The 26,118-nt window shown below is 42.3% G+C and overlaps 1 protein-coding gene across 1 annotated transcript in view; it reads left to right on the forward strand.

Moving 5' to 3' along the window:
* Atp8b4 (ATPase phospholipid transporting 8B4 (putative)) overlaps positions 1–26,118 on the forward strand; it is a 166,684-nt gene that overhangs the window by 129,501 nt on the left and 11,065 nt on the right. Inside the window, 5 exon segments of the mRNA XM_028755546.1 lie at positions 5,518–5,665; positions 7,553–7,736; positions 8,281–8,504; positions 17,736–17,819; positions 23,133–23,378. Coding sequence (XP_028611379.1) covers positions 5,518–5,665; positions 7,553–7,736; positions 8,281–8,504; positions 17,736–17,819; positions 23,133–23,378 — 886 coding nt within the window.

Here is a 26,118-nt window from a genome sequence, read left to right on the forward strand (position 1 = left end):
TGTGAATGTCCAGGGATGGAGGCACATCAGTGTGAATGCCCAGGGATGGAGGCAGTGGGTATTGTCGGCTGTGTCCAAACACAGAACCCTGTTAATTTTATGTTAAGCCATGTTTAAAGCAGCAAATAATGCATGCAAAGAAGTCATATTTCACTGAAGGTGGATCTCTCCAAAAACAATGCGAGGAGAAATGTGTTTACTTCATAATATACTCCCAGAAAACAGTCCATCAGAGGAGGAAGTCAGGGAAAGAACTCAAGGGAGAAATCTGAAAGCAGGAACCTGTGAGGAAAGCAAGGAAGAATGCTGTTTCCTGGCTTGCTCCATGGCTCACCCTCAGTGAGCTTTCATACATATGCCAGGCCCACAGTGAACGGGGCCTTCCCACATTAATCATCAATAGAGACACTCTTACAGACATGGCCAAAGTAATCATTTAGCAACTCTTCATTTTAGGAGATTTTTTTTCTACTCCCCTAAGACAACTTTAATTCATCTTTGAGGCTTGAAGAAACTTTATTTTTTTCATCATAAAATATTTATTAGTAAAATTCTCAGTTGCAAGGATTTAGAGTGATATTGATGCTATGGTTTTCAAGAATCTAATTTGGAGTTCCAAACCAAAAATTTAACTCCTTTGTTTTGTGTCTGGTTCCCTTCCCAGGCAAAGGCATGTCTCTGAGTAAAGAGATGGCCCCTGAGTTCATAGGAACAGCTGGAGAAGGATTAGTTGAGCTATTCCTTCAAGAGTCCATCCAGCTACAACTGGCTGGCTACACAGATGTCATAGCTGTCATTTCTTAGAAGAAATCTGGGAAAATGTGTGTTATTTATGTACTCTTGTTGGGACCTTCAAATGGTAGAATTCTCCAAAAGGGGAAACTAGCAATGTATTTTAAAAATATAAATGTGTATGCTTTTACCCAGACACCTGTTCTAGGAATTTCTTCTAAGGAAGTAAATGTACAAATGCATGAATATGTAGCTGAGGAAATATTTATTCCTGCATTGGGTATGATAATAGATAATTAGAAATAGCTCATATACCTAGTTGGGAAGAATTTTGTTAAATATTATGATATTGGCAAGCAATGAAATACAAAATAGTCAATAAAAGTGATTTTGCTTTTATTAACTTTAGAAGATGGGTGACATATTTAGTTTAAAATGAGATTATAAAATATGCATAGAATAGTATATATACACACACACACACGGCACTATGCATGTATCCTCCTAACTACCTTTCAAGCTCTGGAAAATATATGCCATGGTTCTTTCTGAGTAATAGAATTAGGCAGCCAGCTTCTATTTTTCTTTTTGGTTGTATTATTACTGAGTAGTAGTATCCCTGCAAATTTTTACAATTGATAAGAAACTAAAAATATATTTTAATGAGACAGAAACTATTTAAAGGAAAATATTTACATCTAGGTGTAGCATCTTACATTCCACGGGGCTACCTTGCTCAGCCTACTGGCTGGCAATGCTTATTTTAATCCAGACTTGGAGGTACTATCATGCTTTGCGTCTACCACAGAAACAATGTGTGACAGAAAATTCTGCTGGCAGAATGAATTCCTTTCCAGAATTAATATGCTTTCTATGAAATTTGAGGGGGAAAATGTTCCTAAGGAGAGCTATTGTTTGGAGGTTCCCACTACATTCCCAGTCTTGATGATTTATATCTAAGCCTTGGGCATTAAAATCATAACTTTGTGCCCTTCTGTGTTCTTGCGCTATGTTTTTGAGTTCATGCAAAAAAAAAAGTGTGTTGAAAGAGCAGGATCTGAGGGAGTGGCCATTGGATGGACAATACTTACATGTTTGTAGTTAAACTTGTCAAATGTGTTTAGATGTTGTCAACATGACTGAGTAATTTTCATGCCACTAGCTTGCTTAGGGTTGCTAGCCAGTTTTGGATCTGTGGAATCCTGAATGAGTTGGTTCCCATTGGTGCTTTAGTGTTAGCAGCATGCCCACAGGTCTAAGTTAAACCCTATGTTGACCACATGCCTGTGGTCTACAGGTAAGCCCTGTGTTAGCCACATGCACACAGTCTACAGTTCAGTCCTGTGTTAGCCACATGCCCACAGTGTACAGTTTAGTCCTGTGTTGACCACATGCCCATGGTCTACAGTTCAGTCTGGTGTTAGCTACATGTTCACGGTCTACAGTTAAGTCCTGCTGTTTTCTGAAATTATTCATGGATTGTGTAATTTTAACAGAGCATGTATCTTCTGCTCCAAAGAAAATAGACAATGAGGTTTTGCTCGGTCAGACAAGAAAACTCATCCAGTGTTTCATTTCTGAGGCACTGGTCATATGCTTTGTTCTCAGAAAAACTCATTAAGCTGTGACCCCACTGCCTCCAAGTACCCCCACTGAGACACTAGGACCCCATACCCCTTCTCTAATAAGTAATATCTTTAATCATTAGGACCATTTGAAAATGCAAATGGTCCTGTGGTAGGTACTGAAAATTCATTGTGTGATGTAGGCTGTTTATAAGATATTGGCCAGTCAGGAGTTCTTTCATGGAGCAGAACATAACACCGACTATGACATCATAGAGTCTTTAATTATAGTACCGACCAAACAGGAGGTATGTTGGTTTGAATTCCAAAGTTCTGTTCTCCTGGGTAAACTGTTTCAGTAGGTCAAGTTTCTTCTCTAAATTGTAACACTCTAGAGCACTAGATTTTGACTTCTGATGAGTGCATGTAGTTGCCTGTTTTCAGGGGGTTGATCTCCAACTAGGCCAATCCCCAATTTCTGATAATGGATTGATGTCTTTAATGGTCTTTGGGGCAGTGAGAGATGGTGAACTGGAAGCTTGAACTAAAAAGTTGATTCACTTTCTTCCTTTCTTACTCTAGGAAGGGTGGTGCTGCCACTTTCGTTGCCCTCTGTCATTGTATCTTACTGTAACCTACAGATAGCCTGTGGCTGGCTGTATATGTAAAGCCATTTGTTTTGGTAACCAAGAACTAGGAATTTGAAGTCCTGTGTCTGCTCTGGACTAATCAAGTGGCCAAAAGTCAGATAGCTAATCTGTCAGAGGCAACACAAGTTTCCAAGGAACAAGCAAGCTTAAAGCACTGGCCTTTTACCAAATTCTAAATTATTTTCCTTTAAACATAATGTCATAATTTGAATCTGTTTCTTAACAGATCTTTTTAATTCCTGGATCTAGAGTGTCAGGAAAGGACTGAGAAAATGGCTCGTTCCTCCTGTCTTCTCTCTCCTTTGCAGGTTGAATGCATGGCTGAGCACAGGCCTCACTCTCCTTTAGTGTGTTTCAGATGGTATGGGCTGTGAATGCTCCAGTCAGCTCAACCCTTTGTGTGGCTCTGCATTACAACATTGTACTAAACTGCCCCTCATTACAAAACATCTGTTTGTATTCGAGGTCCCATTGTATGTGTGATGCCTACACACTGTACACTGCATCTTCATTCAAAGGTACTATGTGTGGCTTTTTTCTCTCCTAAAGAATTACATTTGCAAGAACCAGCTTGTGTTTGGAATGCTGAGTTCCAGGAAGTAAGAGAAAGGGCAGCTATGAACACCCACCCAGGTCTGGATTACAGTGTGAGCATTTCAGTCTGGCAGGGAGTGAAGGCCTAGGAGGAGGGAGCATTAGCAATTTCAGCAGAGCAAAAAAATTGTCCTTGTTCTGCTTGGAAAGGGGCTTGTGTCACATGTTAGGAAGACATTGTTGGGGAAAACTCCTAAATAAATAGGATTTTGGCCAGTGTGTTCATGAACTTCACCCTCCTTTGGAATGTTTTCGTTTTCCAAGGGGGGAAATAGAGGTTGAGTCATTTACACAGCAAATGGAAGACTCACCAAACAGGAAACCCTGGGAGATGTTTTATTTTTGCTTCAATGCCTTCTCAAAATCCAGCTTATGAGATCTGCAGCTCCGTCAGAGACATGCTCATGTCCAGTATCACTGCTCCCGTTCGTCAGAAGCTTCTGCCAGTTTTCATGGCCACGATGAGCATTCCTTGGGTTGCTTATCTCTCTGAGGACATCGGAGCCTTCTGTTTGCAACAGTAATTCTTTGTGCCTGCTCTGTCTCCTTCCCCACAGTGCATTTCATACTGTCTTCTAACTTTACATATCCTTTTGTTCATTTCTGCAAACTGCCTGCTAACTGTCTGATATCATCCTTGGAACCAAGGGCGAGTGACAAGGCTCTTAAAAGTGCAGGCGCGATTTTGGTCCTGGACAGCAGACGGCAATGTTGAGTCGGGAAACAAGGTGGCCTGCCTTTGCTTCTAGGTCTGCTTTTGTAGTTTGTACATAAACTCTTGGTAATGCATTTTTATATGCATCACTGTATTTTAAATAATTCAAAAGCTGAAGGCAAAATGTTTGTTTTACTATGATCATTCCCTCCTATCAGAGGAGCTTCAGTATAAACTCATTGAAATAACTGTTCTCCACACTGGGCGGGACTTCAGGGAGACAGTTCATTTTGCCATAAGTCAAAACATCTGCTAACTTATCCTTCACTTTCTGTTTTCTTCTGGAATTCATCTATGCATGTACTGGTATACTTTTGTGCAGTGGCTGGCTTGGGCATCCTTCTGCAGGGGACATCTGCTGGTTTCCATCATATGATGGAAACTACTATGGTCATGCTAACAGACCTGTTATTTATAACACAGTCACCCACAGGTCTTCTGAGAGGGAATTTACCTTCGTTTTAAAGACATTATCACATTTTTTTTAGAACAGTAAAATGCCACTTCTAATGGGATTATGTCATCAATAAACTACTGATTAGGTCTTGAGCATTGAGAGGAATTTCTATTTGTAACAAGCCCCCATGTTTGGTGTTCGTAGTTTCTTACAAGATCATTGCTATCATTTAAACTGATGGATATTTTTTAAACTCAAAATATTCTATTATTTTATAATAATAAGTGGTTATTGAAATGTTAAAGATGTGCTTATAAGTGGACTGTCGTTTTCAGGCAGGTTATGTAATAATGAGCACACACACACACACAAATACACACACACACATACACACACACACACACACACACACACGTCAGAAGAAAGGGAAAGGAAAAAGTGAATAAAAGGAGAGAGAGAGGGAAGGAGGGAGGGTTCTGTAATAAGGTTTCATTCATCGCCTTTAGTTTTGTTTAGCATATTGAAAAACACCTTTTTCCAGAGAGTGACTCTTTAGCCTTTATACACCAAAGCTATCAAGATTCCTTAGTTAAAACCTGTTTTTAGGTACTTAAAAATATCTGAGATGATTCTGTTTTCACTATGTTTATCTGAGTATTTCCTTCATGCCCACTCCCCCACCCCAGACCCCACGCAGCTTTGACATGCACTGCTGCTTGCCGGTTGGTTTTCTTGATGGACCTAGTACCTGGGCCTTACTTTGAATACTGATGGAATGAATTCACTTCTAGGCCATACTCTTGGTTCAGTTATAGATAAGCTCTGTGTGCTTTGTTATACCTTTTAATTCTCTTATTCTTTAAGGAAAGCAAAAGAAAATTTGCTTGGACAAACCACGAGTTTTTCCAATGGACATGCAGTTTATGAAAACAAGCAGCGGTTGGGGTTGGACGAGGGTGCAGGAGAGGCTGTGACAGGAGAATATGCCTTAGTCATAAACGGCCACAGTTTGGTGAGTTTGCCCGAGGCTATTCTTCTCTTTTTCTTTACTCCAATAATCATCTCTTTTGTGCTGCTATAATGAGAGCCCCCTTTGTGTTTTTCAAACAAATGTCACTACAAGAGATAGGGCGTGCACAGGATTTCCTGTTTACAAAAGGAAAGACTTCCAGTGTGCCTTCAGACATCATTGTTTGAAGGATCACACTGGATGTGAGGCTCTGGAGAAACAATTCGCAGCGAATCTATGAATTTTGCCCAAACAGTCACTTAGCAGGATGGTTTAAATGCTTTTGTAAGGGGTGGGGGATGGCACAGCTCAGTGTCATTTAATTGAAAGACTACGACTGGACAGACGGGCTTCAGTTACTGTTCTTGTTAATGTTTGTGATTTGCGAGTCATAACCTGACCTTCACTGAATTACCACGCCAAATTATTGCCATTAAGATACCTCTGGTGGTTTTTCTAAATAGCAACATTCTGCAGCAAAGCCAAACAATTTGATTTGATTAGGAAATCTGGTTCTTGTCATAATAGAATAAACTTGCATTGTACTTCTAACGCAGTTCAGGTTCCAAGCCCCGAAACAAAACTCAAACCGCTCCTCCTGAGTCTCTAATTAGAATACAAAAGCCCTGACTGCAGTCTCGTGAAATTATCATTTATATGTACCGAGAACTTAATCTCACATCTTTCTTTGGCTTTGATGCTCGTTTTTTGCTTTGGAGTTTGGAAAATGAACATTTGTTCTTGAAGACAGTTTCTTAGTGGACAAAAGAACTTGGATCTGAGGATATTAGATTCCCCCTTGTGACTGTCCGCCTGTTAGCTCCTAGCGCTCTAAGCACTATCCAGCTGGATCCCAGACGCAGCAAAGTGCTGCTTCCACACCATGGAAAGCCGTGGAAAGTTACAGAGCTCAGCTGCAGGCCAAGCTCAGTCCAAAGTTGGTCCAGATGACATGAACTTTTCCCTTGCACAGATGAACACCAACTGAAAGTTATGTCTGTCTGCTGAGATCTGGGGTTGAGTGGCCCAGGCAGCTCCATAGGACAGAATCCCTAATGGGTCACTCTTTGGCAGTCCCGTGGGCTTGAGGAAGTCAGTGTTTGTAGGGCATGGGCTTTCCAGTGATAATCACCTACCCTGTCTTTTTCTCTGTTGAAAGAAAGCTCTAAGCTGGCTGCTCTTCTGGAGCCCTGTTTGCTTCAAAGCCGGGTGCTCATGAAACCATGAGATGTCCCTCTTCAGTTATGGAGAATTGACTGTATTTTTTGCTAGTAAAGTTAGATTTTGTTTTCTTTTTAAATCATAGCTCCAGTTTTCTCAAATTCTGAAGCTTTCCTGAATGTAATCAGGCCCGTCTTCATCAAAACCCAAGTCTACATTTTGCTTGCTGATAATAAAGAAAAAAGGGGGCCATTCTGAGCAAAAGAGCCAGTTATATGCCTTGTCTTTCAGAACATGTGATATATTTGAGAATGGTGGTCCACAGTTTTTCTGAAGAATATAGGCTTCAATATAAACTTTTTATGCACTAGAGTCACAGTTTTGGACTCATTTACCCATCCGTTGGCTCATACCGTTATCATGGTTTAGACAGACTGGCCAGGTCACAGTGCTAGAGTGGCAGAGAACTCAGACATGAATGGAGCATAGTCCTTGTTTGGGGGATCACTGTATTGTTCTGATAGTACTATGACAGATACTACAAAAGAGGAGTTACATTCGCTTGGAACTTACCAACAGCTCCATGGGCATGTCTTCATTCTTGTTGTGCTTTTGTAACCCTGAATTAACCAAGTAAGGAAATGGTTCTGAAACGAAGTCAGTCAAGAACCATGATATTTGCTTTGTAACTTACAATCGTCATGTGTTCTGTTTGTTTTGACGACACAGGCCCATGCCCTAGAAAGTGATGTCGAGAATGATCTTTTGGAGCTTGCCTGCGTGTGTAAGACTGTGGTTTGCTGCAGAGTCACTCCACTCCAGAAAGCCCAAGTAGTAGAGTTGGTAAAAAAGCACAGAAATGCTGTGACTTTGGCCATTGGTGATGGGGCCAATGATGTCAGCATGATTAAAAGTAAGAGGGTATTTTCTCAATGAGGCATACTACACACATGGAGTCCTGTTTCAGCATGTAATACTATATAATAGAAATGTGCGTTAATTTAATTTTACCATGGTTTTTATATAAATTATATTTTCTGGGTCCAGCACTTACACAACTATTAGTGCCTCTAAGACATTTCTCTTCAGTTAAATAACCTGCATATTTCTTAGTTTAAGAAATGATATTGCTTGCCTTCTCCAGTTTGAGAGGGAGAAATCACTCAGGGCAGGTGAATGTAGCCAGGGCTGTGTTCCTAGCAGCTGGGTTGATCCCATCTTTGTTATTTTCAAGTGTAAAGTGTAAATTTCCAACCCTTTCCCAGCCTAGTTTTCTCTTCAGTAAAACTAGAGTCAATACTTAACTATGTGACTAGTTCATGATATATGTGAAAAATTATAATAACTATTATAGCTATACAGTTATAAAAATGACTGACATAAAAGAGGAATAAGTTTCTTAAAGATGCTGACATTTTGTTTGGGGATGAAACCTTTCCATCTTCTTTTCCTCCTAGGTGCCCACATTGGCATTGGCATCAGTGGCCAGGAAGGACTGCAAGCAGTCTTAGCCAGTGATTATGCATTGGCTCAGTTTAGATATCTCCAACGGCTGCTTCTTGTTCATGGAAGATGGTCCTATTACAGAATGTGCAAGTTTTTATGCTATTTCTTCTACAAGAACTTTGCGTTCACCCTTGTGCATTTCTGGTTCGCCTTCTTCTGTGGTTTCTCAGCACAGGTGAGTAAAAGTCAGCCTTGTTATTTCTCCCATGAATGGCGCCCTCTCTTCACACTGTCTTACTGATAAAGAAAAGACACTGATCCAGGACAGTATAACCATTTGGTGATTGAGTGTTGATGAGCTTTGAATCCAACCCACGTAAAAGTAAATGGGTAGCTGGAATTTTCTTATGTATAGAATAATAAATTACTGCTTCTTGCATATTTTAGCTTTTTATGAAATATGTTGGTATGATAACAGTTAAGCCTTATGAAGAGTTTTTAAAATTTTTATTTTAAAATAAAAATATCATTTTAAAACTAATATTCTTATTCTTTAAAAAAATCTCACACGGTCGTAGTACACCCACCTCATCCCAACTCCTTCCAGATCCATTGCCACTCCACCTCCCAAATTTATGTCTTAAAAACTTAATACTTGCCAAATCCAATTTGTGCTGCTCATAAACTCATGGGTGTGGAGCCATTCATTGGCACATGGTCAACCTGCCCGGGTCCACACACTTAAAGAAAACTGAGTTTCCCTCCACAATTAGCCATCGACTACTAAAAGCTCCTCAGCCAAGTTGGTGGGTGGGTCATGAACACCTTTCATACTCAGGCTGAAATGTCTGCTAGCCTGCCCTTTGGAGGTCTCATGCAGGCAGCTATAGTTGCTGTTTGTTCAGGAGTACAGAGCCTCGTGTCCTGAGGAGACTGGTTTATCACTGGCATCTTCCTCTCCTATCCTGACCTCTAGCTCCTATGGTCTTTCTGTTCCTTCTTCCTCTGTGGTTCCTTAGGGAGATGGGTTGTAATATAGATGCCCTATTTATGGCTCTGCACTCTGAAGACACTCTACAGTTTGATCAGTTGTGAGTTTCTGTATTAAGTGTCACTCACTGCACAGAGAAACTTCTTTGATGTGTTCCAAAAGCTGAACTACCTGATGGGTAACAGAGGTAGGGATTTAGAGGGCAGTATGATATTTTACACCAAGGAGAAGTGGTTGATGCTCAGACTTTGGTGCCGTCTTGATATCATTCTGCCAGCTAAAATTCACCTATGGAGAATGTTGATATCATTTAAGCACCATTTTGCGTCTTTCGATCTTGCCATACTGGCTATCGTTGTGGTTCATTGGCTACAGCTAGGTAGGATTATTGAGTGCTCCTCTCCCTTGATAGCTCATGTAAAACCGTCAGATAGTATGGAAGCTAATACTCATGGAGAAGGCGTCAAGGTCAGCTTCAGCTTGATTCTTTCAAGCCCTGTTTCCGACGTGTGTGTTGTCTCCAGCTAAAGGGTCTTCAAGTTCTGGGAGGCAACCTACGGTAACGGCAACTGCTTATATTATTTTGGGAGTCTCGTTGACTTACCTGATCCACAACGTTAGTGGAGGTTTCCTCTGCACTAGGGTTTTTGTTAGATTCCATGTAATACAAACTCATGAAGAAATATTTCCCAAAATTGGTAGAACACAGCAATGGATTCACCTCCTACCCCCAACACCATGAGGCTGTATATAGCAAGAAACCCATTCTAGAGCTTGTTCTAGAGATGGAAACTGGTGTTCTTGTGTGTGGTCTCTGTTTCAGGGGTACTGAGAACTGGCTGTGAGGGCCACTGGGAAGTGGGGCTGGAATTGGCCAGGCTTACTGTCTCTTCTCACTGTTTTTCCCTTGATTAGCACCAAGTGTAACGTGTTTTGGCTTCCTCTCCACAAGTCCTGTTCTTCTAAGGACAATATGTTATAATGAGGCAAATACAAAGAAAACAACATGTTTGGAGAGACACCAACTAGTCTATGCAGGTTGAGAATTTATGTCAGGGGGACATTCTTGCCTCCATTGAAACCATCTAGGTGGCTTTGGTCTCCATTACCATGTGCTGGACATGGAGATTTCCTCAGCTCCTAAAACCCACCTCTTTTAAAGGGAGCTGACAGAGATGCTTTTATTTTCAACTGGTCTTCTCCCGAGTGGCCTACCCTTTAAGGTTCCTTCTCTGTTCAGTCCTGGCAAAGGTGAGACTTATACACATTCTCCCGTGTCTTTGAATGTTTGTTTGCTTAGCAGCAATTAACTTCATTCCAGTTTAGGGAAGGTGTTCTGTTGGCCTGCTGGGCCACTACATGAAATGGAGGGAGGTAATTCCCATTGACAGAGAACCCACAGTCTGGGAATGATTTTATTTGTAGAAATGTGAAAAGGATGTTAAGTCACTCCACCATCATATTTCCCTTATTCGTTCAACCAACTTTTTTTCATAATTTTTTTTCATAAATTTTACTTTGCTATTTTCACCTTCCCTAATTCCTCTCAGATCTCAACTCTCTACACATTCAACTTCATGTTCTTTTTTCTCAAAAACAAACAAACAACCCAGACAGCTCCTCCCAGAAAAGATCCAAAACAAAAAATAAATTAAAAAAACTCCAAAATGTAGTAAGACAAAATGCCTACAACCCCCCCTGTACCCCCCCCCAAAAAAAACCACACAGAACGAAATAAAAATTCCACAACAAACAGACTTGGCGGGTTGGCCAACTACTCCTGGGCCTGGAGCCTGCCCTGGAGTGTGGTTGATATGCCCAGTGATGCTCCACTGAAGAAAGCCAACTTCCTCTCCCAGTAAGTATCAATTACAAGTAGCTTCTTGCTTAGGGGTGGGACATTATGTCCACTTCCCTTTTTCTGCGTTGGTATTTTTGTCTGGCTTGAATATGTGCAAAACTTGTGCACACTGCCACAGTCTCTGGAAGTTCACATGTGTATCGTTCTTGTTGTGTCTGGAAGACACTGTTTCTTTCCAATCACTCACCAGTTTTGACTCACAGTCTTACTACCTCCTCTTCCACATGGAGCCCTGAGTCTTGATGAGAGACCTTAGACAAGAGCCTCCCATGTAGGACTGCGCGCTGCAGAGTCTCTCACTCTGTGCGTTGTCTGGTGTGTGTCTGTGTTAATCCTCAGCTATTGTAAGAAGCAGCTTCTCTGATGAGAGTTGGGTGATGTACTGATACATGGATACAGAAATATGACACCAGGAGTCTTTTTATTGCTCCATTCCCTTAGCAGAATAATGGTTTTCCCTGTAGGTCCATGACCTACCCAGTCTGACGTTCTTGGCCACTTTTGCTGTGTCAGGTATGGGTTCCATCTCATGGAGAGGGTCTTAAATTCAATTTTAAATTTAGTTGGATATCCCTCTAATATATCTGCCACTCTCACACCAGTGTATCTTATACATAAGTTGTTTTTGTGGGTCTCAGGTTTTGTAGTTGGGTGAGAGTGATGATTCTCTTCCTCCTCCAGAGGCATACAGAGAACATTCTGGCACTGTGAATGCCAGTAGGATGAGGCTCCTAGTTGGGCACCAGCTTGACATTTTGTTTGATTATATGTAAGTGGTGCTCTCAGCAATAGGGCCGTACCATCATGTTGTGGAGAGCAACCAATAGCCTTGGGAATAGCCTATAATATTTGGGGCTGGGGGTGGTCTGTGGCATCCTTCTTGCCAACAATCCAACAGGATGTAATCCGTTCTTGGCACCAGGGGTTTTGCTTGGTGGCATAAAATTTTTTTTTCCATCATATGGTAATGACATTTAAATTCCTTTCATATATGTATGTTTTTGGAAACTTGCCTTAGTCTGCATTCTATTGCTGTAAAGAGACACCATGACCAAGGCAACTCTTACAAAGGAAATCATTTAACTGGGGCTTGCTTACAGTTTTAAAGGTTTAGTTAATTATCAGCATGGTGGGTAGCATGGCAGCATGCAGGCAGACATGGTGCTGGAGAAAGAGCTGAGAGTTCTACATCCAGATCTGCAGGCAACAGAAAGAGAGAGACACTGGGCCTGGTTAGAGACCTTGAAATCTTAATCCTCACCCCCAGGATACCCTTCCTCCAACAAGACCACACCTACTAATCCATCTGAAGTAGTGCTACTCCCTGATGACCAAGCATCCAAATATATGAGCCAGTCCTATTCAAGCCACTACAAAGCTTCTACAGTAGTAGGTTTCCATATGGTTTTCATAAGGTTTAGTGTTAGTTGTCCCTCCCCATATTCCCTCCTTGACCCTTCTCTCCCCTCCCCCCATTTATCTCTCCATAACACTAAATTTTATTTCCTCTTCCTTGGAAGAACCCCCACCCCACACCCCCTGTCCTTTACTAGGTACCTTACCTCTCTGTTTCTTCAGATGGTAGCAAACTTATCAAAAGCTTAAATACTGTCTTTCACATATAAAAGAAAATACGCAATATATTTCAAGAAATTATCTTGTGTGTGTCTGGGAGGAGGAGGAGCCCAAGGACCATGGAGCATATGTGCAGGTAAGAGAACAACTATGAGGAGTCTGTTCTCTCCCTCCACCATGTTGGTTCTGGAATCAAACTCAGGTCATCAGGGTTAGGGGCAAGCATCTTTACCCACTGAGCCATCTTGATGGTCCTCAGAGTGCATGTTGAGGTAGAACCTTTGCTCTGTCAGAGAGTTTAGAGGTAGGGAGTGTAAAACTCTGTTTTATAAGAGAAGACCTTGAGTTCCTCAAGAACTGGGAATCAATGGTGACATGATCAGGAGTGCAGCTCTTGCCCTTTTAGCTCTCTGTCTACTAGGCTTGAACAACCTTTGCCTGGTGCCTTGCCTTCTAGAATCATCTGGAAGCTTGAGTCTACCTTCTGTCAACAAATGCTCCAACTCAGCTGCCAGCAATGGACAAACATAACCTGGTGTGGTGAGATTTCCAGCTGGGTTTCCAGTTTAACAGAGCTTGGATAAAGGTTGGCTCATGGCTCGTTCTGTAGGGCATGCCTTACCCTGATTCACTGTTGAAGCATACATGATTTTTTTGACTTTAGTGTGTGTGTGTGTGTGTGTGTGTGTGTGTTATTGTTAATAGCCGTGACTTATTTTAAAAGCACTCAGTCCTTTGGGGGTTTTAATAAAGATGAGTTGTCCCTCCAAAAGTCGCTGAGGCCCAGTTTCGGAAGTTCACATTTGAAACTGTGTAAGTGTTGGCACTGAGCGCTTGAGATGATATTATCTGTTGACAATTTATCATTGTCAGGGAGATACAGAGATATGTATCTTTAAAAAATTCTGTGTAATATGGAAGCAATTATCTTGTCAAGACTGGAAGAGGTTTGTCAAATACTATAAGAAAATATACAGTGAAACTTTGGAAAGCGATGGGAAAGACTGAGGCTAATCTTGAGGCCCGATGGCATCACAGGTTTTGATACCTGAGGTCTGTTCCACAAGGCAGGAGAATTCCTCTGCCCTTGCCTTCCAGATGTGCCCTGTGAAAACTCTGGGGACAGGCTGATGCTCAGCCTTGGCCCTTCCTCCCTATCCTACTAGTGAGTCTCTGCTAATTATGCAGACCAACAACTGAAGAGCTAAAGCGGTACACCTCCTATTTATCTCTTCTTTAGGAGAAAAATGGTTTTGAGAGATGAAAGAAGTAATACAGCTCTTCTCTCTGCAACTCACCCCAAACCCGAGGATATACATTTCCAAAGAGGCATCTTATGTGTTATTTGTCTTATTTTATCTATCTATCTATCTATCTATCTATCTATCTATCTATCTATCTACCTACCTACCTAACTATCTGGTTCTGGTGGCTGGTTCATGCTAGGCAAGTGCCATGTCCCCAAACCAAACCCCTTTATGACATTATTTGTAACTTATCACATGCTAGACTCTGAGTTAGTTTCTTGGGCTCCTGGATGAGAATGACCCCAGGAGCTGACAGGTTAAGATGGTGCTGGGAACCAGGATGTAAGTAATTACAGGTCAATGTTATGAAGCACTGAGATGTAGTGAGTCACAGAACTAACAAGGGGCCTGGAATCCAGCCCTGGAATGAGCCTGTGGGAGAAAGGTCGTTGTGGAGTTTCAGCCTGTGGATGTTTCTGGCTTCCAAACTGCTTCAAGATGGTATCCATCACCTGGGAAAATGTATCCTGAGGTGAGTGGGTGGAATTCACTACAAGGGATGGGAGTGGGCTAGCTCAAACAGGCATCCTAAAAGACCTGCCACCTACTCCAAGCTGATTCCTCAGGATCAATCAAAGCCGAGCAGGCTGGAGTCAGAGGACAGGCACCCCAGCTGAGGGGCTGCAGGAAGTGGGAGGAGGAGTGAGTACTAGCTGGGTAGGGGCACAGCCATTGAACAGGGTGACTTCACGAATTTGAAGAATTATTTGACAACTGAAGGCTATTTCAGAAAGGGGCTAATCTCAAAGTTCCTTTTCTCCAATGACTTTAGCTTGTGTAAGGTTGACATAAAACAAACCAGCACAGATACACCGAAAACAATTTTCCTCATTCTTGTGTGAGAGCTTTCCTGGAGAAATACAGCATACGTGTTCACTCACACAAGAAATGGAACCCACAATGGACCAAAGTAACAATTGCAGCAATGTCCATCCTGGTGAACCAACCAGTTTTCCTTGGAGTCACTAACAGGAGCGTGGGTAAGGGATTACTTACAGAGTCAGAGATGACGTACAGGTGGCTTGTGTATGCCAGCACAAAGCCACATGGTGACACTCATGAAAGCTGTCACCCTGTGCAAAGCTTGCAGGCAAGATGAATGGTCTGAGTATCTCTTTTCAGGTCAGCTGGTCAGGCTCCTTCTGCTGCTGGGGCTGTTTACTCATTTTATAAAGCTGGGGGTGGTGGGCTTCTAGAACCTTCCAAGTTTAAGCTTTTCCACATATGTCATATGTTTATCTCTTGAATTTCATCCCCCCTCCCTGCCTCACCACTGGGGTGCCCAGAGTACTGCCAACAGGGAGGCATAGCAGAGTCCATAACAGGTGGTCCTCAGTCTGTGATTTCCTGGAATGGAAAACAATGTCGTCTGAGACAATGGCTGTGGTTCCTGGTGTTGCTGGTGTGCCACTGGGAGTCCAGACTGTAGTCCTCGGTCAAGCTGCTCTTGAAGGGGGCCCACAAGTCAGGCAGTAACGGGGTCAGGCAGTATGGGGAAGGCAAAACCCAGAGACAGTGGCAGAGCCTGGTTTAATTCCTGAATGCATGCTGAGAGTATAGAGGGGGGCTCTTTAGGAAGAAGCAACCCCTACCCTACGTGATCCTTGGTGAAGAGACGGCCCTTGCTTGTTCAAATGGCTTTATGTGATAGCTAATGTGATTGTACACACCTTATTTAGGGTTTTATGCCAAGTGACTGATTGTCATGGTCCTCTCAGTGAAGTGTCAGTAGGTAGTTTCTTGTTCCAGAGCAGGTAGAGGTGGGCAGGTGATGGCCCCACTCCTGCCATTTTCAGTTCTGAGATTCACAGGGTCTGAGCTCACTCACCTTTACCAGTTCTTCTGTCTGGTGACTTGGTCCACTTGCCCCACAGGTTTCCATTGGTAGAAAAACTGCATCGTGTATCTCCTCCCACATTTACTAACCCGTCCCCATCCCATTTACCCTTCAGATCTAGTCGAGAGCTGCACTAATGCTCAAGGGCCTTTTGCTCACCACAGGGTCCAATCACAGCTGAAAATATCTCTGAGTCTAATGACCAGCAATGCTGTTGTCTGTGCTACTTAAGCTCAGTACCGCTCCCCAGAGCTTTGTTGGTTGGAATTTGGCATCTGAAGAGTGGCTTCCATTTCTCTTTCTTTAAAAAATCTATCTTCATTTCAAATGTAAAAGATGCTACTAAGACATAGGAAACTTCAAATTCAGATTTAGCCTTTAAAGACACTAGAATGTTTTCTCTTTAAGACAATTCACATCTGCAGGATGTAATTTAAAGGGTCATCTTATTTATGTCACTAAGCAGATTCCACGTTAATGTCTTTGATTTTCAAGATCTACAGTGCTTTATCATTGTCCCACAAGACAGTGCGCTTCAGAATACATTCCAAATCTGATAGATTGATCCAGAGTCTTTTGTTTTTTTCCCCCAATATTTTTTTAATTCACTTTATATTCAGATCTGAGCCTCCCTCCCTCCTCTCCTCTCAGTCCTGCCCCAGGGTGAGGTGGTGTCCAAGGGTGGCTCCCCCTTCTCTGAGGTAAAGAGGAAGGGGGAATGGGGAGAAGGATTTGTACTTCTTGATAAATTTCCATGTGAGTGATCATGCTGAACAATTACTACGTAACCTAGTATTTGATGCAAAGCTATTTCTCAATGCACATTGAAATATAAATAAATGAATGCTATCAGGGTGGTTATTCATTAGGAGCCAGAGGTCCAGATTTTGATGTTTACGTATCTCTATAATAAGAGACTCTGGAAGATTCTTTCTCCATCTTTCTATTACATCGACAAAATGGACATGTAATTTCTGTTCTACTAGTAGGACTCGAGCAAAGATTTTGTCTGATTTTTGAAAACAGAGTCTTTTGAAAGCTAGGCTGACCCCAAACTCTATGTAGTTGAGGGTGACCAAGACTCCTGCTTCCATCTCCTGGGTGTGGTGATTTCAGGCCTGTACCTCTGGCTTATACAATACTACAGATCAAATCCAAGGTCCCATGCACACTGTGCAAGTGTTCTGCTGACTGAGCTGTGTAGCCAGCCCCTATGCAAGGCTGCACATGGGAGGGGATGCTTTCATTGACTTGCTTACTACATCCAGTGCAGTGAGCACTGAGATCTGTGCTCCTTTTGCTATAAGTCCATCATAAGAAAAGATCTGAATATAATATAGAAGTAACAGGCTCATTTTTGTGTTTTTCTGGGAATACTTTAGTGGAATTCTTTGTATATCACTAAGGTCATGTGTTTGAACTTGTAATAAGCTATTAAAAAGTTGGAGAATTCAAGACCCACTACAGGAGTCTGGTGTCTCACATGCGTCTGGTATTGTGTGTTGCTTTGGTATGCTGTATGCATTAGCTCGTCTCACCCGGGCTGACACACAGTGAGGAGGATGTGATATCCCTGCAGAGATCAGATATAGCTGAACATGGTGATGCATGCCTTTAATCCCAGCACGTGGGAGCCAGAGTCAGGAGGATAGCTTCAAGTTTGTTGCCAGCTTGGGCTACCTGTCTTAAAAAACAGCAAGAAACAAATCAAGCAAAAACAAAATACCTAGAGATAAGGAGATAGAAGTTAAAGAGGCCACAGTCCCGGATCAAGGGCAAAATGTGGGGAGAGCTCATGTCTCTGCCCTTGACCTCTGAGTTCCTTAGCCCTGACAATGAATGTTTTCACTCTGTGGATGGTGTTTCTCATGAACATTTCTTTATCCTTTCTTCAGACTGTCTACGACCAATGGTTCATCACTCTTTTTAACATCGTTTACACGTCACTGCCCGTGTTAGCCATGGGAATTTTTGACCAGGTATGTGGGTTTTGCTGTATCTGTTGCTTTCTTTCTCTGTTGACTCTTTCAGCTGTTGCTAGTTAGCTTTTAAGTAGAAGGGTGATGAATGGGAAGATCCCTAGGAATGCAGTTTTTAAAAGGAGTGCTACATGGGTCACAAGGCCTTCTGGGTCTCTTTCCCTGTCCATTGCTTCTCCGGAAAGGTTCTCCATCCAAGTTTGCCTCATCTGTTCTGAGGGACTTACATCTTGCTTTGTTGATTTAAGGTCCTGGGAAGTCATGCCTGAAGTTTTCCCCTTTCATTTGAGTCCAACATTTCTCAAATTTCTGTGATTGTATCTTTTTAAAGATATAATAATTTAAGTTAATTTTTTGAGAATTTCATAAACACATATAATGTATTATGTTCACATTTACCGTTCCCGACTCCTACTCCTGAGTCTTCCCAGATCTATCCCAACACCTCACTGTCCCTCTTAACTCTAGACTCCCCCTGCCTTTTGTTAATGACCCACAGAATCCAAATTGTCCCACCTATGTACATATGAATGTGTGGCCACCCGCTGGAGCAGGGTTGACATACCAGGGACAGTATTATTAAACTGTGACTCTCCCTCCCCTAAGCCATCAGCTGCCATCATGAGCTCCTCTCCTATCCAATCTGGAAAGGTGGCTGGCTTGATCTTATACAGAAAACCACAGTCACTGTGAGTTCACTAGGGCAACGACCATGTCATGTCTAGAAGCTGTTTTCTCCACTCCCCACTCACCCCTGCCCTGATCTCTGGCTCATACAGTATCCTACCCCCTCTTTTGGGATATTTCCTGAGCCTTAGAGTGAGGCATGTAATACTGAGACCCACTGATGGCTTAGCATTATATAGACATTATCCTTTGTGCTTTGACCAGTTGTGAGTTTCTATATTAAACCTCATCTGCTTCACACAGAAACCTCTCTCATGGGGACTGGGAACTGTATTAATCCACAGGTGTAAAAGTACATATTTACAGACCAGTTTGATACTGTTTCCATTTATCAAAATAAAATTAGTAGATTCACCCCTAGGACTGACGAGCATACCAGCCGTAGGATATTAGACAGATGTACTGTTTCAATGAGTTGACTCCTGTGGAACAGACCTTAACCAATCAGGAAGTATTTAGTTACTTTTATAGCACATGTGCCTCATGGGTGTATCTTGCCAGGCTGTTCTTGCAACTTGAGGGTTTCACAACTGGGTAAGACTGTTGATGACTTTTCTCCTTTGGTGGCCTGCATAGAATCTTCTGGAAATGTGAGTGCTAGCCTGCAGGGAGGAATTGTCTTGGTCAGAACCAGCTTGATTTTTTCCATGTTCTGTGACCAAAATGTGTGGTGTCTTCAGCAATAGAATCTCACCAACAAGGTTGTGGTGGGGAAGCCAAGAACAATGGCAATATTTTATTACTATTCTGAGCTTTTCCAGGATACTCTTGACCAGCAACTCAATGGGAGATATCCCACACCTAGTACTTGGAATTTTATTTACCAACTTATAGCTTTTGGGAGAAGCATTATTCCCTAAGAAGGTAAATTCTAAGTCTCAGTCTCTCTCTCTCTCTCTCTCTCTCTCTCTCTCTCTCTCTCTCTCTCTCTCTCTCTCTCTCTCTCTGTGTGTGTGTGTGTGTGTATGTGTAAAGCTCGTAAAACAGTGGGTTTCTATATGGCTTTAAAAATGTCCTAGCATTAGGCATCCCTCTTCCCACCCTCTCCTCTGCCCACCTTCATCCCTTCCCTTCTTAGACCTTCCTCTCCATCGTTCCTCTTTCTCCCTTCACATTACTTGTATTTCATTATCCTCCCTCCTTAAGGTCATTCTTCCCCCACCAAGGGCCCCTCTCCAGTTTCCTGGCTTCAACCATTACTACAGGCGAAACACACAAATCTAAAGAGTCAATGCTCGGATCCACAGACCTTTTTGCTTCCTTATGTAACTCTATCTTTACTATTTTCCTTCCCCCACCCCCATTAAATGTTAGAGCATAGATCCTCTAGCTTTCCCCAGCTCTAATCAGGTCACAGTGACTGTGCAGTCTGTCAAGAGTTGATAGGCCACTTCTGTGATTCTTAGAGCACACACATTTGGCAGGGGATGTGGAGGGTAGCTTTCCTCTTTTGCTGCCCAGGACAAAGACAACTTTGAACTATGCCTGCTTTCCAAATAATGCAGTGTGGAAATTCCTGTCAGACCCTTGAGAGTCTATAGCAGTGAAACAAAACAAAACAAAACAAAAAACAACAACAACCAACCAAACAAACCATTTGTTCAGGAGACTTTAAGGCTGCTCTGTTAGCTTCGTATCATTCTAGCCATGGTGGCTGAATGAAAGGTATGGTTGAAGGTAAGGATTTTATTGTAGATATGAGGAAGAGAACAACCTGGAAGACTCCAGACTGTACTGGGCCATGAGGTGGGTGAGGGTGGGGGTGGGAGGTGAGGGAAAGCAAGAGGAGCAGGGAGCAAATGGACCAAGAGAGCACATGGTTGAAATGCTAAGAATGAGAAGCTGTGGGAAAGGAAGCTAAGCCCTTGGGCTGGAGATGTTGAAGGTAGGGGTGGTGCAAGAAGTTCTGCCAGGAGCCACAGGTACTGAGTGAGCCTTGTCCTGGGTTTCTTTGAGACCTGACAGTGGCTAATGCTCTCCCAGTTCAAGCTTTGTCTTTTCCTCTTCCTACATAGTTAACAAGGCTCTTTCTTCGAAAGAAGCTTATTCTGAAGGATGCTCCCTGTCCAGTCTTTTCATGAAGCAGTTGCTCTAGCTTCCAAGATCAAAATGCCTCTGAGTACATGCAGTATGTGGGGAAGTTCCATGTTAGCCTCTCACAGGAGGAAAGAACTGTGCAGGGTTAAGGAAAACTGGGCGGCACATAAAATAACAGCACGGACAGTGGAGCCACCTTGGCCAGTGCAGAAAAGAAACCCAGGGTGCTGAGTGGCCCATCTAAGGGAGATGAGCACACACAAGCCCTTAGTCATGGAGAGAAAGAACATGGCCCTTTATCTGGTGTTTATGTGTGTGAGACAGGAGAAGGGGGGAGAGATAAGTTATAAGAATGGTAACTGCTTCACGGCCCACTCTGTTTTGGAGCATACTTCCTGGCAAAGGGGGAAGTCTGGCTGCCTGTGGGGAAGTGGAGGCCTAGCCAGCAGTTTCCATGGCACGACCAAAGTGTACTGCATTTTGAAATTTTTTTTTTTTTAAGTATTTTTGAGACCAGCTTTTCTCCGATCTGTTATTAGAGCTGTTTACTAGGCTTCGTCTTCTGGCCCAAAGCTATCTGTTGCACAATACACATCCTCACACTGCGAGGTCACTCCCTTCTCCATTCTCTCTACTTTGTAGTTAGTTCTGAGTCTCCTGTCCATATGTAAAAGAGAGACATCTGCACAAAGCACTGAACTTCAAAAGACCTTAGATGTAAAGGATTAAGCACATGCTATTCCAAGTGCTGGTGTTTACAAGTGTTTCTTTTCTTGGTGCTTTGTAGCTGCCCACAATCAAATAGTAAAAATAAAGCAGTTCTGGGAAAAAAAAAACAAAATAGTTATTGTGCAACTTGAAAAAAGCAAAGCAAAACAAAACTCAAGAAATCTTCTTAATGCCATCAAGTTGAATGACTGTTCCGCTCTTTTCTTGGTTTGTCTGCCTTGGCCTTTAAGTTGATGGCAGAGTCATGGGTGCTGGGCTAGAGGGCCCCAGGGACCATCTGTGGTGTCATTCATTTTGTCTGAGGGTGAGCAAGCCCTGGGAGGTTCTAGTCCCAGACAGGCCAGCCAGTCAGCCAGCAAGCCACCCAGCCACCCAGCCACCCAGCCAATCTGTGGCAGAACTAAACCACCACAAGCTCACTTGAGTTTGGCCTACTACATTTTCTTACCATTCTTTATTATTATCATCATTTTATTAATGTTTTATGTTAACATAGTTTACTGACTATTTAATATGGGGAAAGAACATTGCAGAAACATCTCTCCACTATCTGTCATGACAGTGGTCTCTTTACTGCTTGCATTTCAGCAGATGAAGAAACCAAGACTCAGGTTAAGTAACAACACTACACTGCCAAGTCTGTTGCCAGACCTTCAGCTCAGCACTGTGTGGTTTTAGAGCCTGTGTAGACAAAGACACCAGACACTATGACAGGAAGAAGGCATATTTGTATCCAACATTGTCTCCAGGCAGGACTTCTTAAAGAGAATGTGTCAGGATTCATAGAACCCCATTCCATGTATTCTGGGCCATCCTACAAGGCTGAAGGAGAAATGGACCTTCCCCAGAATTCCCCATCTATGGCTGCCACTTCTCCACCTATGGTCTTCTGTTTTTTGTTTGTGTGTTTGTTTGCTTTGTGTTGTATCATTTTGGTGTTTTGAGATAGTTTCTTTGTGTAGCCTAGGCTGTCCTGGAACTAGCTCTGTAGACTAGACCCTCCTCGAACTCAGAGATCAACCTGCATATGCCTCCAAGTGTTGGGATTAAAGTCATGTGCCACCACTATCTGGCTGGTCTGTTTTTGTTTAGTCTTCTATGCTGGTCATCCTTTTGGTATCGGCCTTTGGTTTTGATGCTGAAAGTGTGGTCATTGACATCACTTTGCAGCTAGCCAGAAATGCAGACTCTCCTTCATAGATTCATATTTCTATTAAACTTTAGAAAACTCAGTTAAGTTTTTCTCTAGAACCTGTGGCTGCTAACTATGGAGCCACTTATTCTGTATGGTTCTGTTCTCCTAAGCTGTTGGCGTTTACTACTGAACTCTCACTGGGTAAGTCACTCAGATACTGAACGTTTAGTCTCAGCCCCCTTCCCACTTCGAACACCACATGGGATTCCTCCCTTCTCTCATAGTTCCTCCTCATCTCATCCTCAAATTGCCAATTCTAACTTAGCTCTTTGCATCCATCTCCGGATCACTACCACACACATACCACATTAGCAATTTCCTTCTGGTCCATGATTATACATACATGGAATCCTGGAGCTTGACTCTTTCCTAGACAGCATCAGCCACAGCAGCCTGCAGAAGATGTAGAGAACAGATTTTGATTTGAGTTTAAATAGGTGCATTCATGTTCAGTCAAGTCCTAACTCTGCTATATAAGATCTGTAACCTCTCCTCTGTCTCTCCTGGGGATGGAAGTCTCTGCAAAGCAAATTGGGGATCATTTATAATTGGGTGGGCAATAAAGTGTGCCTACAATGACCTTGTCTATTTCTGGGGATAGGGAATACAGGACTTCTCTGACTCTTCCCCAGTGCTCCTTCTCTGAAATCACACTCTGCTTCCAGGACATAAGTGAGCAGAACAGCATGGACTGTCCTCAGCTCTATGAACCTGGACAACTGAATCTCCTTTTTAACAAACGAAGATTTTTCATCTGTGTGGCACATGGAATCTACACCTCGTTAGCCCTTTTCTTCATTCCCTATGGCGCCTTTTACAACATGGCTGGAGAAGACGGGCAACACATTGCTGACTACCAGTCCTTTGCAGTTACTGTGGCCACATCTCTGGTCATCGTGGTCAGCATACAGGTAACCCTGCTCCTTAAAGCACTTCTGCTTTGGTGTGTCAGGTTTACATAAGTTGAAGTTCACTATCAGCTGATCCCTGTGTATGCATGTGTGTTTGTGTGCATGTGTGTGTGTGTGTGTGTGTGCACGCACACGTTTGTGTGCAGGTGCACTCACCTTTGTCCATGCAGGAGGAGGCCAGATGCTGATGTCAGGATGTGTTCTGCAATCATTTCTCTACCTGATTTTTGGGGACAGGGTATCTCACCAAACCTGGAGCCCCCCCATCTCAACTAGCTTGGCTATCTGCTGAGCCCCTGTGATCTGCCATCTCTGCACACCCAGCACTGGGGATACAGGTGTGTGATACCATGTCTAGGTTTTTACACAAGTGATAGGGATCTACACTCAGATCCTCTTGCACACACAGCAAGTACTTTATCCACCAGGCCATTGCTCCAGCCCCAGGATTTTCTTTTTAACTGCACATTTTGAGATGAAGTCAATAATCTTTAATAAATAACAAGATGTGGTGAATTAGCATTAGGAGTTTATAACCTCTGTGTTTGTAGAAACACAGCAATCACTTAAGTTGGGTATTGTGTATAAAGAAAAATGATTAGGGATCGGAGGGGTAGCTCAGTGTTAGAGTGATTATCTAGTGTGCTCAAGGCCATGGGTTCAAGGCTAAGTACTGAAAAAGAACTAACAGTGACATACACACATGCAGCACTAAGAGACTGGAGCAGGAGGATTGCTCAAGGCTGGGCTACTGTGTAGGACCCTGTTTCACACTGTGCATATACATATAAAAATAATAATAAAACCATACTTCTATTCCCTTCTTGTGTTTGGAGAAGAAGCATTTCCAGGAATAACAAAAGTTTCCTATAATTTCAGACTTAATAAGTCCCAGGTTTTAAAGTGACAACTAGAACTTATTTGGCAATAGAGTTTTAAAAATTCATTCAAGAGTCTAAAATGGCACATTAAGAAGACACTTCTGAGTGGGGAGTCCTTGGTGTTTGGGGCTGGGTTTTGAATTGTTTTCTGGTGCAGTTCTATTAGAGGCAGGTGAGTGAGGGTTCATGAAAACATCTGGTCCAGTAACGCCTTTAGCACTCAACTGATGGGGTGGGTGATCCCACCTCTGTGTTTTGTTTTTTATTATTGAGCAAGCTGTTCAGAATCAGAGGGCATCTTTGTCCCGAGTTCCAGACATAAATGGCCATCTCTTGAGTATTGGGTAAATGGGGGAGATGATAAAAAGGAATTTTCTCTCTACTGATCTTATCTTAAAAAAGAGTTTGTCAGGGTGTGTCTGACCATTAGAAAAAGAATAATTAAAAAGAACTTGCTTTTTCAGATTATATCTGTAGTCTTCAGACACATCCATGGCCAATTTTCAAATAGTCTGAGAAGAAGGTCCCTGTGCTGAGCCTGGGACAACAACTGATTCAGCTGTGGACTGTGATCTCTCATGAGGTTCAGAAGTCTTCAAAAGCAAGGCCCTGTAGGAGATCCTCATGCAGAACTCTGTCCATAACTGCACTTATAGGAAATTTGGAAAGAGTAGAAAAGTACAGACAAAAATGAATATTCATTCACAGTTCCATTCATAATGATGTTAGCGTGGTGAAAATAATAGAAATCAATTTTGTGTAATTTTATAACTTTGTTTCTCATTTAACTTTGTCTCATAAGTTTGTATCTAGTTTTTGGATTATTCTCCAAAATTTCCCTTTTAACAACTGTAATGTTTTAGCATAGAACATGCCATACTTCATCAACAAGGACACAGCATTAAATTGCTTCTCTTCCTTTCACTATGAAAAACAGCACAGCAGCAAACTTTCATAAAGTCTACTTCTCAATGCTTCATTATTGCCTTAAAGTGTGTTCTTTATTGATATTTCATTTGTTTGTTTGAGACAGGGTCTCACTGTCTGGCTTAGACTGGCTCCTAACTCACAGAGATCCACCTGCCTCTGACTCTCAAGTGCTTGGATTAAATGTGTGTGCTGTGCCACCATGCCTGGCCAGGCTGTATTCTTAAAAGGAAGAATTCTGAGTCCAAGGATATATGAAAGTTTGGTGTTTTTTATAACTCATTGCAAAATATCTTCCCAAATGGATTATTTTCAGCTGCTGAGATAGCATATCCTTCTTAGCCAAGCCTTCATGGATAACAGATCATTGTCCTGAATTAGTTCACAATAAATCCACAGCCTTTGGTTGCCTGGGAAATAATTGATGTGAACTAAAAAATATTAAGTTCATGATTTAAACAGGATTAATTTTTAAGAGTGTTCTTTTTTGAAATAATTGTAAATTTTCAGAAGTGTTGACATTGCAGGAACAGTGCCTATCTCTGTTCAACCTGACTTGTTGGGACCACACATAACCATGATGTGCCTGTGATGGTTACAAGAAATTGTCATGGATACAGAATCATTCCCTAAGCTATAGGTGTGGCTTATCTGTTAATAACTTTCTCTATTCCAGTGTTCAATACAGGATTCCACAGGGTACTGCGCTGTCATGTCGTCGTCGTAGTCTCTGACCTCTGATGACTCAGTGGTCGTTCTTCATCTGTAATAACTTTGAAGAATAGTGGTTAGATCGTTTGTAAATGCTCTGCAGTTTACATTGTCTGATGTTTCCTTGAGAGGAGATAGGCTGTGGACTTAAACAGGGAGAATCAGGACGAGGTGTTGTGTCCTTCATGTTTCTTCCTCCCTCTTAGAGCACAGTCACTCTT

This window comes from Grammomys surdaster, unplaced genomic scaffold, assembly GCF_004785775.1.
Source record: "Grammomys surdaster isolate TR1022 unplaced genomic scaffold, NIH_TR_1.0 129, whole genome shotgun sequence".
Classification (NCBI taxonomy): Eukaryota; Metazoa; Chordata; class Mammalia; order Rodentia; family Muridae; genus Grammomys; species Grammomys surdaster.